The sequence below is a fragment of the Mustela putorius genome, unplaced genomic scaffold, assembly GCF_011764305.1.
Source record: "Mustela putorius furo isolate JIRA1106 unplaced genomic scaffold, ASM1176430v1.1 tig00003898_pilon_pilon_pilon, whole genome shotgun sequence".
Classification (NCBI taxonomy): Eukaryota; Metazoa; Chordata; class Mammalia; order Carnivora; family Mustelidae; genus Mustela; species Mustela putorius.
Window position 1 is genome coordinate 14,357,276 of NW_025422047.1, and position 18,190 is coordinate 14,375,465.

At 33.7% G+C, this 18,190-nt stretch overlaps 1 protein-coding gene across 5 annotated transcripts in view; it reads right to left on the minus strand.

The window, feature by feature from the left end:
- MYEF2 (myelin expression factor 2) overlaps positions 1 to 18,190 on the minus strand; it is a 39,877-nt gene that overhangs the window by 8,236 nt on the left and 13,451 nt on the right. The window contains exons 6-16 of one of the 5 annotated variants that reach the window (XM_045067654.1): positions 17,226 to 17,417; positions 16,379 to 16,532; positions 15,782 to 15,831; positions 15,599 to 15,662; positions 11,214 to 11,315; positions 9,664 to 9,714; positions 9,300 to 9,368; positions 8,961 to 9,059; positions 8,598 to 8,660; positions 6,596 to 6,804; positions 6,465 to 6,516 (exon numbers count right to left, since the gene is read on the minus strand). In XM_045067654.1, coding sequence (XP_044923589.1) covers positions 6,465 to 6,516; positions 6,596 to 6,804; positions 8,598 to 8,660; positions 8,961 to 9,059; positions 9,300 to 9,368; positions 9,664 to 9,714; positions 11,214 to 11,315; positions 15,599 to 15,662; positions 15,782 to 15,831; positions 16,379 to 16,532; positions 17,226 to 17,417 — 1,105 coding nt within the window. The remainder of the gene's footprint in view (positions 1 to 6,464; positions 6,517 to 6,595; positions 6,805 to 8,597; positions 8,661 to 8,960; positions 9,060 to 9,299; positions 9,369 to 9,663; positions 9,715 to 11,213; positions 11,316 to 15,598; positions 15,663 to 15,781; positions 15,832 to 16,378; positions 16,533 to 17,225; positions 17,418 to 18,190) is intronic. The other 4 variants (XM_045067655.1, XM_045067656.1, XM_045067657.1 and 1 more) reach the window with 4 other exon arrangements.

Sequence of the window (18,190 nt, forward strand, 5' to 3'; positions counted from 1 at the left end):
GAAATGATAAATAACTGACTAAAAACATTAATGATTAAATAACATCATATAAACATTATTCTCATCATTTCATATTCTGATTATAAGGCAATTCATATAAAGTAATAAATATACACATTAAAATACACAAAACAAGAATTAAACTTACTTAGTATTTAATATTTTATCAAAATAAAAAAATAAATAACTTCTTTCTTGTGTTAAATTCTTAGCTTCTGGGGGTGCCTGGGTGGCTCAGTTGGTTAAGTGACTGCCTTTGGCTCAGGTTATGATCCCGGGGTCCTGGGATCAAGCCCCGTGTCAGGCTCTGTGCTCAGGCTCCCTGCTTCTCCCTCTTCTTCTGCCCCTCCCCCCAGCTTGTGCACGCATGTGTGCAAATACACACTCTCTCAAATGAATAAAGACTTAAAAGAAAGATTATTAGTTTCTGAAGTGAATTTTATAGCAATATGGCAAACTAGCACAAAAATGCCACCAAGTCACCATGCCCAATAACAAACTTATAAATTTAAACAAAATTAGTTTTAGAAAAAAACTGTCACTTTCTGCCCAATCTCCTTAATCTCTTTCTCTTTTATCCTCCTTTTCATTCCTTTATAACTGCAAATAGTAGCAACTGCCCAGAATTTTAATTTTTACTAGGCCACAAATGGCCCCCGTAATTCTGCTTATCAACCACAGTGCAAAATCATCTATTTATTCAACATCACAATTTGAACTCCAGTGTTAAGAGTGGTACCAAATGGGCTAGGGAAATAGGCATGGAAGAGGTATCAGATTTAAATCAATAAAAGTAAAAACAGTGATGGTCAGAACAAAAAGAACTCAGAGAAGCTTCGAAGAGGAGGAAGAAAACCAGACAACTGTTCCATATGTAGTTAGTATCATTGCTGACTCTAGAGACTGATATTTGAGTAAAACAGTATCATTCATCAAATTGTAAAAGTCCATAAAAATCGACCATCCAAACTAGAACACTTTAGAGAGTTAAATTGAGTTATTAGTAATTATACACTAAATAACAGATGCAAAGGGAGACTAGCCCCAGGCAAACTGGGATATATTATCACCTGATCCACAACAGGTAAGTTGTGTGCCTACTTACCATAATATTTCTTTTCCTTGATTATTATATAGTTGCCAAATTACCATGGGCTAATTTTAGCCTAGCAACCAACATAGAAAGCCAACTATATTTAGTTCTATAAAGGGACTATAAAGGAAGAGGGGGACAATGAAAGCAAAAGGCTTATCAAAAAAATTGCTTAAGCCCTTTTCCAGGTGATAAGATCAACTTTAATCTCAATGCATGAGTAGAAAAATTTGTTTTGTTTAAATCTTGATCTGAATGCTTTCTTATGTACAACATCCTGGACCACTTTTCTACTTTTATTTTTTCATCCATTTCCCATCCCACCGTTACTATATTTTTTTAAAGCAACTGCTGGTCAACTGCTCACCCACTCAATACTAATTAAATGGTCCAAGTTAATAAATGTCATAGCAAACCAAAACCATGATCTTGTAACCCAGGCTGGGCAGCCTTGAACTGTTTCTAAAAGTTATAAAACAGACTAATTCCACCCCCCAAAAAATTATATATTGTTTGGATCTACAACCTACAACTGTTTAAAAAAAAATAAAACAAAAAACACAGAAATCACATTTTCTAATAACATAAAATGAAACTTTAAAAAGCTTTAAAGATAGATGCAGAGCAATTTCCAGAATCCTCTTAATATCTTGAATGCTGGGACCTGAAAAAAAGAAGTTTAATTAAAGAAGCATACCTTGGTCAATGGCAGCATTATACAGTGATTCCAAAGGAGATTGCGGAGAATTTTTAAGGGCTTTTAAGGTTAGAGGTTCCTCCTTATTCTACTTTTACCTTTTATAAAAATTTAGGGCTTTTCTTAATGTAAGCATCCCATCATAGATTTATTAGCAATAATACTAAGAGTCACTCAAGCAAGAAACCTTCAGAACTTCAGAGGAAAATACGTAATTACCTCGTGCAAAATCTGTCTCAATCTTTCAAGATAAGCTTCTCTCTCTTTTTTTCTTCTCTTAAACTGTATCTCTCAATTTAGGAATCAATACTCAGACCCCTAAATTCCTAAACTCACAATGACCTCACAGCATTTCAATTTGACAAGGTCTATCAGCCAAGATGCTTCAACATGCTTACAGTTGGGACACTTACGCTATAGAAAATGTCCTATAGATACTTGTGTTTCATGGTTAGGCTGTCCAAAAATCCCCACTAGGCATAGAACCAGAAAGAGCTGTGTGTTTTCTAAGTTTCTTCCTAATCCCATAAAAACACTGATTGAGATAACTTACTTTTCTAAAGCAATAATCGAGGAGAAAAAAAATTTTGTTTCAAAAAGTTAAAATCTGACTTCCCTGGCTATTTTTACATGCTCTTGAGGATTTTCTTAAATGACTTAAATATCTACTGATCTTGTATGATTCCACAAAAAGCAAAAATAGAATTGCTATTTTAACAACAGTATAGGACAAAATAGTATGCAATGAGAAATCAGTACCACAGAATAATCAAACATGTTGCTGTTTCATGTACTAGTTATAAAAATGACTTATCCTGAAAAGAAAACTTTTCACTTTATTCAATCCAGCCTATTAATATTATCCTGTGGTATGATCTGAGAAATGCTGATTTAAAAGCATATCTAAAAATACACCAAATTAAAAGCAGAAACAAGTGGTTCAATAAAATCTACTACCAAAGTGAAGTGTAACATAGAAACGAGAAAAAAAGCAAAATCAGGTTCTACAAAAAGCCATAATTATGATATAAAGGACAAAAAACAAAGATTTAATGCTATCAATGAATGTTCTCCATGCATTATTTTTACTATTAAATTATTCCAGAGTTAAAATCCACTAGTCATGCTTGAAGCAGCATGTGCTTTAGTAAATAAAATCTACCACAAGTCTCTACTTTCTAGCCGGTTAACAAGCATACTGATCTAGAAAACTCCATAATGGCAATGTGTGAAACAAAGCTATATTTGTTTACATGGTTTATAGGAGAATAATTAAATGTGCTTTCCTTGCACTGCAGTTCTAAAATATTATGGTACATCATCATACTGAGCTAGAAGGTCAAAGTACAGCTAAAGTGGACAAATATGGGAGCAAGTTTGAAAGACTATCTATTTGACTCCATTAGCACAACTTAAACTAATGTGGTGTCCAATTCTGAATGAGTCAGTTAATTTATTTATACTCAGCCTTCTAAAAAATGCATGTCATTGAAGAATCACATAGGATAGGATAGATAGGATCTCTTTTTATTAAAGTCACTTATTTCTCATATTGTTACATATTGGGATATCTGAACACATTTTCCCCTAAATTATAAAGGCTGAGGAAATGTACTGAAGGTAGTATAACCTAAAGTGCATTTTCTAGGGCCTTTGTATTTGCCCTATCAAGGACATTTAACCACTATATAGATGGTCCCAAATTATAATGGTTCAACTTACAATGTTTTGACATCATGATGGTACAACAGCGATACACAATAGAAACTGTACTTTGAATTTTGATCTTTTTCCAAGCTGATGATATGTGATATATGATACAGGGCAGAAGACATTGAACAGCAGCCCTCAGTAAGCCAGGCGATCACAAGGATAAACAATGCATACATTTATAACCATTGTGTACCCACCTAACCACTGTTTTTCACTTTCACTTTAAGTATATAATCAATTACGTGAGATACTCAACACATTATAAAATAAGCTTTGTGTTAGAGGATTTTGCCCAACTGTAGGCTAATATTAAGTGTTCTGAGCATGTTTAAGGTAGGCTAGGTGAGGCTATGATGCTCAGTAGGTTAAGCATAGCTCCATTGTTAAGTCGTGGAAGATCTGTATAGACATTTAATAAGCAAACTGCTTGCTGGTGAGTCACCTATGGGCAGATATTGCCTAGGGAAGCTGCTTGGACTACCACAAGACTCTTACTAAGAAGCAACCAAGCATATACACTTACTCACTTTGGGCTCAAGGGAGAAAAAAAAAAAACAACAAAAACCTGCCTTTTGCTGTTAAAGAGATCATTACTGACTGCAGCAGGTTAAAAACAAACTCCCCATACTAACAAAGAAAAACCTTTCCAAGACTTGAAAATAAATAAATAAAAGAACGTGGCAGAAAAATAAAGATGGTTCAGTTCATACAAGCCAGATACTTTCCACAGCTGTCAATAGCTGAACACTAAATTCCATATTACCATAACTTATTTTCTTTCCCACCAATGTAGTTCAAGATTAAAAACAGGAAGAAGGCAAGGAATTATTTTTTTTAAAGATTTTATTTATTTGTTTGACAGAGAGAGATCATAAGTAGGCAGAGAGAAAGAGAAAGAGAGAGAGGAGGAAGCAGGCTCCCTGCCGAGCAGAAAGCCCAATGCGGACTTGATCCCAGGACCCTGGGATCATGACCCAAGCCGAAGGCAGAGGCTCAACCCACTGAGCCACCCAGGTGCCCCAAGGAATTATTTAAATATGGTATTACCTTAATATAAATCTAAAAGTCAGAAGCTCTTACAATAGAATTGAGAAAAACGGGGCGCCTGGGTGGCTCAGTCGTAAGCATCTGCCTTTGGCTCAGGGCATGATGCCAGGGTTCTGGGATTGAAAAATGACATATATCTCATTTGGAGATTTTTTTTCCTACTGAAACTATCACAGAGATCATCCATACCTGCTGCCACTGCTCCTCATTTGACATATTTCACAAGGCCCTAATATATTCATTCCTCTGCAGTCTATGTGATTCATTGCCAAATGCCACTTACTCGTTCTGGTAGACTTCTTACTTCTACAAATATTTCCAACTCTGCAAAACTGTTACAATTCTACTTTCTCTTAGTGATACCTATTTAGTAGTTAACTCATTTTCAACAACTTTTTTACAATTAAAAAAAAATCAAGTTTCTCTTCTTTGAATAAAATATAAATGAAATACAAAAAAAAATCCACAAATGGAGTCCCACGAACATCCTAAACAGATTTACACTGTATGTCCTTTGAGGGCAAGAGGGATAATGTCTTTCTTTGTTCACATTTCTAATTCTAATGATAATCAACTGTCAAAAATACAGTATTTGTAGATTTATTCAATGATTAAAAACTGAATAAATGAATAAGATTTGCTCAGAGTGTTTAACTCACTCATAAACCCTCAACAAACTCTTACAACATATACCAAGGGGGTGAAAAATGTTAGACTAAAAATGACAGTTCTTCCATCAAGAGCCTCCATCTAGGAGGGAAGAAAACATGTGAGCACATTATTATCACAGAGTCGGGTATATATAAAGTATTCTGAGAACAGAGCAGATGACAGCCACGTGATCACTTTGATCACAACTAAAGTTATTCCCCTCAAGATCTCAAAAAATTAAAGATATATTCCAAATACACCTAACTTTCCATCAACTCTCAAAAACTGAATGTCCCTTTTCATCACTATATGCCACCTTTATAACTTACCATTATGATTATAGTCTCTGGGATACAATGCAATAGCAGGAAAGTACTGGCAGAAAATCTGCTTATGTTGTTCCACTCACACTAATTCTCTCATCATCTAAAAAAAAAAAGGCCTTGGGACGCTTAGGTGCCTTAGTCATTAAGTGTCTGCCTTTGGCTCAGGTCAGGATCCCAGGTTTCTGGGATCGAGCCCCTCATCGGGCTTCCTGCTCAACAGGAAGCCTGCTTCTGCCTCTCCCACTCCTGCTTGTGTTCTCTCTCTCACTGCGTATCTCTCTGTAAAATAAATAAACAAAAGCTTAAAAAAAAAAAAGCCCTCTTCTAAAGTAAGAAGACCTACAGGACTAATGAACACAGTAAGGTTGTATAGACAGCATCATCACAGCCAAGAATAGTTTATGAAAAAACTAGAAGGGCCACCAGAATGTACCTGTCTAAGGAATTCCTTAGCTATCAACTAAGTTTCCTGTGTCCTATAGGTAATAGAGTATGCAGAACAGGTGTCATCTATTAACTCCACATCATTTGGATGTCAGCATTTTAGGGTCATGTTGACAATGTACTGCACTACACTACAAACAAGGAAATAAATACACCCTTCATTAATAATTTCCCACAGAGAAAAAAAAAGGTTTTTAAATGCAAGCAATGATGATATACTAACCTTTTAAAAATCAGGTAATAAAACAAGCCCTTTCTTTATCCACAGAAGACAAAAACAGGCTCTACTCTAAATCTTGTTATTTAGTAGTAATTTGCCCTGCTCTATGTCAGAGGACAACAGAGTAATTTATTTGAAGTAGAAGTAGACCTGTCGTACTATCCAGGAAGAAACATCCGGGCAGGTAAGGTCTAAATACAATGTTTAAAAGTTTAAAATCAGTTTTCCCTCCATAATCAATATTAACATGTCTGCAGTCATTAGCATACTTACCACACTGACTGAATTTCTCTTTTAGTTTCTGCCAAGTCAAGTCAAAAGGCAGCTAGAATGAAAAAAGGTATTAGTAACAGATATACAAAGAAAAAAAAAATTTTAAGTATCCTTTACATTTAGTTGCTTACATTTCTGACAAATATCTGGTTGCCTTTGGAGCCTATTCTTTCTCTTATTCCGCTTCCCATTGGACCAGATAGAAATCCTCGATCCATATCGATGCTCCTTTCCAGTATGGCTCCTATACCTGGTCCCATTCTATCAAAGCTGGAGCTCATCCGGTCCAGTCCCATCCCCATTCCTCCAGTCACACTGTTCATGCCACCCATGCCACCACCTAGATTTCAAGAAGGGAAGGGGGGGGGATTTGGGAATTTGGGTGTTTTTGTTTTAAAAACAGAAGAAAAAGGAGAAAGAAGAGGGAAAAGAGGAGGGAGAGAATCATTTTTGAGAAAGAAAGAAAGAAAGAGAAAAATTAATTCATTTATATAATTAGATCATATATAAACATAGAATCATTTTCTTATACACAACAGAAAAATCTTCCAAGAAACAATATAATTTGATGTACATTCAGTTAGTTGACTGTTAATGGCTAACTGAATCTCAACTAGCCACTACACAAATACATCATACCTATATACTTCTATAAAATTATATTCTGATCATAAAATACATCATATAAGTTATATAAATTCTCTGCCCAATATTTGATCCATTAATGGAATATGAGTTTTTATCATTTTTCTTTAATAATATCATGTTTAATAAATGCAAGAACAAAGATATATGAAGTGAATTCAAATTCCCGACCCCCTTTTCCCCCCATCTACCTCGCCCTGCTATTACAACTCCAATGCATTAACTGTTGATCTCATCATACTCTCCCATATAATATTCTTTTCACCTCAGTATCTTCTGTTTTACATGCAATTTCTCTTTCATATCAATTCAATATGCAATAACCACAGAAAAACCTAACTTTTAATCTCAATATTATATAGATCTTAAGGAGATAACAAAAAATGGAATCATATGCCTTTGGCCAGAGCTTGAGAATTTAACTCACAGTGCATACCTAATTCATTCTTATGCACTGAGTCCCCTTTAATTAATTCCAATCCTATTCATCCTCAAAATTCATCTTTTTCTCTTGTATTTAATATCCTCATACACAGAAATTCTAAAAATTAACATCACCTTCAAATTGACTTTCTATGAATAACAAATATAAAGCTCGGGAAACAGAAGTATGAACATTGAGGTAAAAAAGGAAGGTAGGGAAGTTATTACGATTAATGGGAAGATGACCAAGGCTAAAAAAAATGATGAAAGGGAATGAGAAGCAAGGTACAATGGAAGTAAATATCTTTAGCTAACAGGATTTTACAAAAGTTCAAGTAGGCTATATTTCCTATTTGTGAGATTTCAATCAATTAAAGGAATTCAGTTAAGTATGGAGAGCTCACAAAGACATGGCTCAGTAAGCAACAGAGATCAAAAACTGAGCAATGTCTTAAGACTTAATATAAGGCCTCAAATGTAGTAGTGGAAACAGATGGAAGACATGGGGCATTGCCCAGTGTTGCAACTACTCTTGATTCTATCACAGGAAAAGTTTAAGAGGAGAGGAAATAAGCATCTCTTTCAACCTTAGCCTTCAACCTCAGGAAGTCTCTAGAGGTGTTATAACTAGGGCGATTCACCTGCATCTACCAAAAGACACAAAATGTTCACAGATGAAATAAGCTAGTCACCAACCAGCAACTGTAGACAATAGGCAAGGAAACAAAGTTGGTGCTAAAGCAAAAGTTGCTCCTGACATGTGATCACAGAAATCCCCAGATTCCTTAGTTGGAATAGAGCTTCTTGGATTAGCTGACAATTAACACATACTCTGGTGTTAGTTTAGAAATGTCAAAGTAAAATTCAAAGTTAGTTTATAAATTTCAAACAGTGATCAAACAGAAAAGCTCAGTAAATATTAAAATTTCTCTAAATTATGACAAGACATAGTAACACATAAGAACAAGATTTTGTAGTATAGTAATACTACAATAACTATTCTTGCAAAATCTTTTGCAAGCACTCAAATATTACTGAATAAATTCTAGTAAAATTTAAACCTACTTATTCCAGATCCTACTGGACCCATGTTAGAAGCTCCTATTCTTCCTGCAATCATTGCACTGCCTAAACAAGGATGGAAAGATAATATACTAATTAATTTGAATAATCATATTTTAAAATTCCCAAAGTACTATGCTTTCAGATGTACAGTAACCAAAAAACTATATGTCTTCTAGAAATAGGATTCAAATACATAACATATTGAAATAGCAAGCAAGTACATTAAAATACCTAATGTGTTTTTCATCAAGTAATAAATTACGTGAAACATTATAAATTTCCAACTGTTCACAAAAAAAGGGAAACAGACTTTGAAAAATATGACCTACAAAACGAAAAGGAGAAATATGCAGCCAACCCTACCAAGTCTACCAAAGGAATCTCCAAAGCCTCGATTTATTCCAATATCACCACGTCCAAAATCTCTCTCCATGCTACTAGTCATCGCACCACGGTATAGCTCTGAAACGATTATGCAACAAATTAACCCTTTTTCAAATGCATCAGTACACGGTAATCTATTTAGAAAAATTTTGAAACTAAACTGAAAAGACAGCAAAAGTCATAAAAACAAAAAAGTCTGTGATTTACCAACTTACCTCACATGCCATATAATATCCCAGTCCCGTCATGCCTGTCCTATTCCCTATGCCCATATGCCCTCCGAAGACCTCTACAGTACCCATTCCTACATTTACCTACCTCCCATTCGGCCAACTCCTCCAAATCCTCCCATGCTATTCATTGCTTCCAGACCACCAAACCCAATTCCTATGGAATAAAGATTAATTTTGAGATCCGACTGGCAGTTAGAGAGCTGAAAGGTACATTTTGTAAATGTTGGTTTCATCAGTAAGCTCTTCATCCACCCTACCTTGTCCAAGGGGCTTCTTAACACATCCATTTCCATATCCCTTAAGTATGTACCAGGCTCAATCTCTGCTAGCAGTCTTTAGGTGTGAGCCAACAATAAACCATGACTTTTTTTCCTTGGAATTCTCAACACAGCTTCTAATTTACTAAAAATGGTGATGGGTACATACAAAAAACAAATGCTTATACATACCTCCTCCAATTCTATTCATTCCTCCAAAACCTGGACCATCCATTCCCATACCTCAAATAAAATACACAGTATGTACGATTCAGTCAATCTTATTTTTATGACTAAAGAATGACATAATGCAATACAGCAAAAGATACCACTGGTCTAGTCATGACGGAATGCTAGAGAAGCAGTGGAACGCAGGTGGCATGTGTGCTATGCCACATCAGCTATCTATCATGAGTCTTCAAAAAGGCCTCTACGAATATTTATTGAATGAAAAAACAAAATTCACTGGTCACACTCATATTCAAGCAGAGAATATCTAGGACCAGGTAATCGCTCTCCCTTTTTTTTCAACACACACAAATAAAAATATCACCACAACATATTTAGAGATCACTTTAGAAAGTAAGGACTCTTTACATGGCAGCTAAGGGAGCAATAAAAAACTAAGAATAAAAAAGCATGTATTTAGGAGGGCAGAGGGCCTAAGAGTAAGGAACAAGTTTCTATCTCTTTGGGTCAGAATGATTTCTGTAGCTACCCTAATAATTTAAAAGTTTAACTATAGCATCTCAGCAAAAACAGGAATCTGATAGCATTTATTAGTCCATCAATTAAGACACAGTTATCAAAGTATGATCTGGGTCTAATAAGTCAAAATTATTTCATTCAAACATCACATTAAGATAATATTTGACTGTTTGACTCTCATTCTCTCATGAATATAAAATCCAATTTCCCAGAAACTACATGATGTTTGATACTGTAACAAACTAAATGCAGAAGGAGACACAAGAACATGGCTGTCTTGCATTAAGCCAAACATTAAAGAGATGTACAAAAAGGTAAAACAATGCCACTCTTCTATGTTTTTGTATTGGAAAAGACAACTTAGCTTCTTTAAAATTATATTTATGTTAACACAAGTTTATTACTGTTATCTTAAATATATAAGTAGTTTTAAATTTCTAAGTTTTAATTTCTTATCAGTAAATACCGACAAACATAACTACATAACTACATAAACAAAACAAAACGTAATACATAAACAAAAGCACTTTGGGATCCTCAACAGATTTTGAGAGTAAAAGAATTCTGAAACCACAAAGTATAAAAACTAATCTTCAAAGACAAACTCTAAATTAGTCCAGGTGAAGAGCCAAACAGCTATTTGAAGAGCTACCGTCCCAGCTATATCTTTCAATTTAACCTGCTTATAAGAGGGAAGCATTTCAGTCATATACAAACATTGTATAACCATGATACATACACAAAGCACTACATTTAAACATTCTCCTTCTGCCTTACAGACATTTTAAAATCCAAAGTGCTAAAAGGCTAGCTACAACACAACTGGCCCCAGTGGAACCTGACTGACCTCTGCTCAGCCTTTTTCATGTTCTCTGCTCTCAAGGTTTCATTCTTTTATCAGACTGAATGACATCCTAAATTTAGCTCAACTATAAAACAGAGTCCTTTGAACATTACTACAAACTAGTAAATGTAGGCTTTGTAATCCAGCAAATGTACCATTTAAAAAGAAATAAAAATGTGAGAATACTCACCACTTGGACCTAAATTTCCCATTACACCACCTATGTTCAACTGGCTGGCACTAATAGGCTGTCCACCTGGACCAAGTCCCATTCCAATGCCTCCAAGACCACCTAAAACATAAATAAGAATAGTACTCACCCATATATAATTAACTAACTGGCACTAAGTAAATGTTTTAAAGCTAGATGCCTGTAGTAATACTTCCAAAACTTTGCAAATAAGAGCACTGGTTCTTCTTTTTATTAGAATGCAGCACACTGAAGTGTCACTATAATACCATTTATTAATGAGAAGTGTTTTATGAAGCAGCCCCATCTTTTATCCTAGGTTCAAGGAATATTAAAAAGGACTAATGAAATACCAAGAGGATTTTGAATAACATTATATACCTTAAAAATGGTATATATATCTGAAAATGAGAAGTTGCTCAATTTTATAGAACCACTTAAAATACAAGAATTACGTTTAAGATGCATTAAATCAAACTAAAGTCAACAACAATGATAACATAATACTGAATAAAACAAACATTACATTACTTGGTTTGACCATGACATATTTATTAACATTTATATGGCAACCTTATGTGTTTTCACATCTATTTTCCATAGAGGAGGAAATGTTTGAAACCTTAAGTTACTTGTAGAATGCCATTTTAGCTATGTAATTGAGCTAGGACGAGAATTTAAGTTTTGTCTCTAAATCCAATATTCTTTTTTTTTTTTAAGATTTTATTTATTTATTTGACAGAGATAGATCACAAGTAGGCAGAGAGGCAGGCAGAGAGAGAGAGAGAGAGAGGAGGAAGCAGGCTCCCTGCTGAGCAGAGAGCCTGATGCGGAACTCGATCCCAGGACCCTGAGATCATGACCTGAGCCGAAGGCAGCGGCTTTACCCACTGAGCCACCCAGGTGCCCCTAAATCCAATATTCTTTTTACTACCTCTCTTAAACTAAATTTGTTGAAAATAGACTTTAAGAAGTTAATTTGATGACCTTAAAGACTTAATATTTGAGTGGCAACTATTTTATTCTACTAAATCTGAGTATGACTTAGCCCAAAGTTCTTGCTAGCAATGTAGCAATTAAATGGTAGAGGCTGAGAAAATTATATACCATATATAGTTTTCCAATACATATTTTTCAATACATACAGAAGCATATTGTGTTAAGCTGGAAAGATTAATGTGATCTGGTAAGAGAAATATTTTTCAACTCAGTTCCCAAAAATGGTCTAACTGAAAGCAATAGCACATTTGACTATCAGTAATGCTCATGTCTATGCCTAAAACTTTCATTTGATATCATTCTTTATTAAAAGGAACCAGGACTCCTTGAAACTAGGCCAATTCCATGTCTCTGGGACAAAAAAAAAAAAAAAAAAAAAAACACCAAAAAACAAAACCTTCCCAGATCTGGGAAATCATGCTTTTACCAAAAGTAAGAGTATCAGCAGCACAGGAAATGAGAAGGCTCCCACCTGACAAAGTTACAATAATTTGAGCAAAAGAAGAGAAGGGAAAAAGGACATTAGTAATGATTAACTCGAACAACAAACTGATTCTGTTAAAGTCTATGAATTCAGGGCGAATGGGTGGCTCAGTTGGTTAAAGCCTCTGCCTTCAGCTCAGGTCATGGTCTCAGGGTCTTGGGATCAAGCCCCACATCGGGCTTACTGCTCAGCAGGGAGCCTGCTTCCCCCTCTTGCTCTGCCTAACTCTCTGCCACCTTGTGATCTGTCTGTCAAATAAATAAATAAGATCTTAAAAAAAAAATAAAGTCTATGAATTCATATTATATCTCAAGAAAGAAGAATATATAAAAATGTAAATCTCAAAAAAACAGATAAAGAAGAAGACTGAATACAACAGAGAATTATTTTTTAATATAAATAAATAGAAGAGTACTAATAGTGGAGAGTAAACCAGAAGTCCCCTGCAGAAAGCCAGGCAGGATCTCGGAAGACGAAAAGTACTAAGTGATAATTTGGTTGAGGCAGGAAAAGACTGCCCTTATCTTATAAAGAGAGAAAAGATGATATTCAAAGACACATGAGCTGAGAATTTTCCAGAAATTACCAAAAAACCTTGAATTCTCATATTGTGAAAGCTCAATAAAAAGTAATTCATACCCACACTGTAGAAAACTATACACCAAAGACAAATATCTTAAAATCAGCTACATGAAGAACAAAGATTAACCAAAAAGAAAGGACATTTCTGGCTTAAAATAACAACAATGGAAGCCCAAACACTGGGATATTTTCAAAGTGCTGAGACAAAATAACTATAAACCTTAAACTGCAAACCAATAAAACTATCTTTGAAGATATTTATGGAGTATCCAAAATTAAGAGAATTTACTAACAACAGATCCTCATTGAAAGAGTTTTTAAAATATATCTTTCAGGGGAAAAAAAAATTAGTGCCAGGGTAAAAGCAGAAAAAGGTAAGTAATAGTAATGTCTAATATGTGGGACTGAAAAATATATATATACAACTAAGACAATGAGCAATAATAACACGTAATTCAGTAGAAGAGTGATCAGAACTAAAACATTCAAAGGGCACTCTATTATTGAGTAAACAAATAATTACATTAACTTCAGACTTTGTATTGCTATATTAAAAATCCAGGATAATCACTAGATGAGAAAGCAAGATGGGAGAAAAATATTTGTAAAAAAAAAAAAAAAACCAGAAAAACAGAATACAAAATAAGATAATGGGCATTAATCCAAATAAATCAATAAATGTGAATAAATAAAACAAAGCTCTTGTATCTACATTAATATTAGATAAGACTTAGCTAGTAAAGATAAAAATCAGTTTAAAATGATAAAATTTTACACTGAAAAAAATTAAATTAAAAAATAAAATGATAGAATTTTGATTATTGGGAAACTATATCAGTTCTAAACTTGGATGTAGTTACTAATTTAGTTTCAAAATATTTAAAGTAAAACAAGAAAAAAGAAGACAAATCCAACATTCTAGTGGGAAATGTTACCACATAAAACTTAGTAACTGACAGCACAAACAGACATTACTATTAGTAGAGACATAAGAAAATGTAAATGATTAATAAACTTGTTTAATGGACATATATAAAACACTGCACTCACCAAGCACACCTGGAATATATATTAAAAAGTGCCATATATTAAGCTACCATATGCAAAGTCCAAATCAATTCTAAGAATCACAATCATATCTTCTTTGGCCATACTGTTAAGTTAAAAATTAATAAGAAAAAGCCCCTTACATTTAGAAACTCAAAAAAGTATGGCTTAAGAAAAAATCATAATAGTAATTTAATAAAAACTAAATCACAATAAAAATACTCCATACCAAAACCTGCATACAACAGCTGAATTTAATAGTTGTAACTACTTTTATTAGAAGAGAGAGGCTGTAAAATTAGTGAAGTAAACATTCAACTTAAGGAATTTGGACAAAATAAGAGACTAAACCCAAAGAGACAGAAGAAAATATTAAAGCAAAGAACAGAAATTAAGATACAAAAATGAAATTCACTTCTTTGAAAGCACTTACTATAATAAAACTGAAAAATCTAAGCAAAACTGACCAAGAAAAAAGGGGAAATTGCAAACCTTTGGAATTTATCAGAGCGAAGAACTAGAGATGTAGCAGAAATTTAAGAGATTATTTTATGCCAATAAATGTGAAAATGAACAAAAATTATAAAAATCTTAGAAAAATTGAAATGACCAATACTGACTCAAGAAGCAATAGGAAATATGAACAATCATTAGTTCAAGTCTTCCCCCAAATAAAAGAGGAAGGCCAGACAGTATTTACAAGTAATTTCTCATAAAACAGTGCGAGAACAGATTATTCTAACAGAAAAAGAATAAATACTCCCCAACTTAGTACTGTTTCTAATGGCCAAAAATGGAAATAACCTAAAAAAAAAATACATATAAAATGCGGTATTGGCAAATTAAAATGAAGGAATTAGAGCGACATCTATCAATATAAATGCATCTCAAAACAATATTAAACCTAAAACAGCAAGTTTCAGAATAATATATACAATATGATATCACTCACCCCAAATTTTTATCCAGCAAAACAATTTCATGGAGTGTTTATGGATGTATAAATGCGTAGCCAAATGACTAAAGCCTAAATGATAAACACTATATTCCTTAAGTTGTTTCCTCTTGATATGGTATCTGGTGGTCAGGAAAGAGGGGGAGTCTCAATTTTATCTGTAAAATTTTACTTTAAAGAAAACTCATCTAAAACAATATGACCTGTGATAACAACAGGAGTAATTTTATTTTGTCTGTATAAAGAGTTTTGTTTAGCATATAATAAAATTGAAAAACAAAATAGTCTGCACTGTTTCTAATAATAACTTTTACTTACGTGGTAACTGTGGTGTTTTACTATCATGTGAACGGTAGTCTTCATGAGGGACAGACTTGTCATCCTAATTGCAAAAAAAGTTTATTGTACGGTTAATTCATAACTGAAAGGATCTATAATGCAGAGGAAAGCAGATAAAGATTTGAAGAGATTGGAGGGTTGAAGTGATATATAGGAACTCACCATTTTCACATGCATAGGTCTATCAAACAAAAACTGCCCATTGAACATAGCTGTTGGTTCAGTCAAGGAAACTCAGTTAAGACTATAAAGTTATACCTGAACATACATTTTTAATAATCTTAGAGTTAAGAGTCAGACTAACCCTAAAATTTTAATCATCTTTACTATTGTACTTATCTGTATTAGTCCCTTCCATATACTCAAAGAAAAATCTTGAATTCTTTCCTTTACAGTTTTACTTTATAAATAAAATACAATCTAATCCAACCACTGAAAAAAGAAAATTAACAAGGCTTCATTTAAAGCAATTGCATTAATATATAATGGATTACATTAACTGTCAACAGCAGATATATATACAATTAGTTGTGATAGGAAGAGAAAGCAGAAAAAAGTTCATTACCAGACTTATACAATATGGCTAATTCAAGTTTTAAGAGTGACTTTAGTACTTGGACATAGTAAAGGTTTTATGTGCTGGAGACTAAAGTCTAATACACATTTCTAAGCCAAGCAACCTTAAATTCCACAACCCCACAAAATAGTATCAAACTTCTTCAACCTTATTAAATAATGCTAAAGTGTAAATCAGGATACAAATTGCTTGAACTGCTTCAATTGCTTGTTCAAAAGTGACTGTGCCCATTCCTCTGCTCTTGCCATCTTTGTCTTCTTTAATATCTGCCCGCTTTACAGTTCCAGCTATGCTGAACACCTCCTTTAGCTTCTTCCAACCAACTTTGAAGTCAAGCTTAACATAAAATTATATAAAGTTACATACCTAATAAACCCTTCTTCCCATTTACAAATAATACAAACATATCTTTTCTAAACTGTCAAAACTACAAAGAAGTATACTTCTTATTAGACAGTACATCAAGAATATTCAAATAAAAACATCTTAAGTTGTTTAAAATCAGTTAAGCTACATCCACATTGTTCCTTATCCTTAATTTTTTTTTATTCCCAAAATGGTCTCTCAACTGCCCAACTCTGTTTTATACATTTAAAACTTGCACATCTATTTTTACTGAGAAATTCAGTCTTTGGAAAGTATTGTTGATATCACTGACTTTCAAAACCTTCGAACAAATGACAAACCAACTACAACGTGCACATTCACAAATATCAAATAACAAAGCTAAAGAAAGAAATCCATTTCCCAATATGAACAAAATCACAATGTAATGCAAGTAAACATTTTCAAGAACTGCTTAGGTATTTATAAATTCCACAGTTCTCTTTTAAAAGAATCCTACTCATACTTATACCCTAATCTTATATATATAGACTTAAATTGGGTTCGAGTTTACCATTACTGTTTCGCTTACTTTAGTTAAAAATAAGCAAAATGTTCTATAAACCTACAACCCATTCATCTAATTTAAAAATCTCATGATTAGAATTAAACACCGGAATGACAAAATTTTAGACTAAAACTTACATTAGCAACAAAAATTGTGGAACCAAGTCTACCAGCCTGCAAATTACTGATAACCTCAGGAGGAATGTTTGGATTATTGAGAATGGAAGGTGGTAAATTCATCAACCCCGATCCCATATCGGGTACATGTCCTCCTGGAAATGATCCTCCTGTTCGTTGCAATGCCCTACGAGCATTTTCTCCATCAGGATCCTACAACACACATTGAATGTTAAATACCACTAGATACATCAGTAAATCTGTATCATTAAAATAACAACTTCAAATTCTACAGTAGCTATCCCAACTGGCTCAAATTATTGGCCCTCTTGAAGAGTGAGTTTTTCTTATCCAGGGAATTCAGTCCCATAAAAACCTGTGGACAGACAAAAGATTTCAGTCTCCAGGGGTGTCAATTAAATACCTCTTTCCAATCACTAAAGTCACTTAAGAACTTGAAATTAGTTTAATTTTGCCCTTATATTAGTGTACAAATATATGACAGAAAACACAAATATACATAACTCAAAGAGGAACAAAATACTTACTGTTGACTCTTTTCTTTCCAAAATGCAGTAATGGTGAATTCTCACCCCCAGATAGATGCCCAAGGCAATGCCAAATGAGACTAATTGAAAGCTTTTCAACAGTGGAACAGACTGTTATAAAACCCAGGAATATTGGAGTAAAGGGGAACTATTATAATGTATAAATTTCATTCCTAAACAAAATATAATTACCTAATTTCCAACCTTCTTCTTTCCTCAACAATGTGTATGACCTGACAATTTTACCAGAGATGAAGGGGGCCGGGGAGTGATAAAGAATGGCTAAGTGTCCAAGTAAAGAATGATGCTAAACATTGCTTTTTATTAATAAGTTCATTAACTTTATAAAAGAAAAGTCTACCCTTTTTTTTTAAAGATTTTATTTATTTATTTGATAGAGCACAAGTAGTCAGAGAAGCAGGCAGGGAGAGAGGAGGA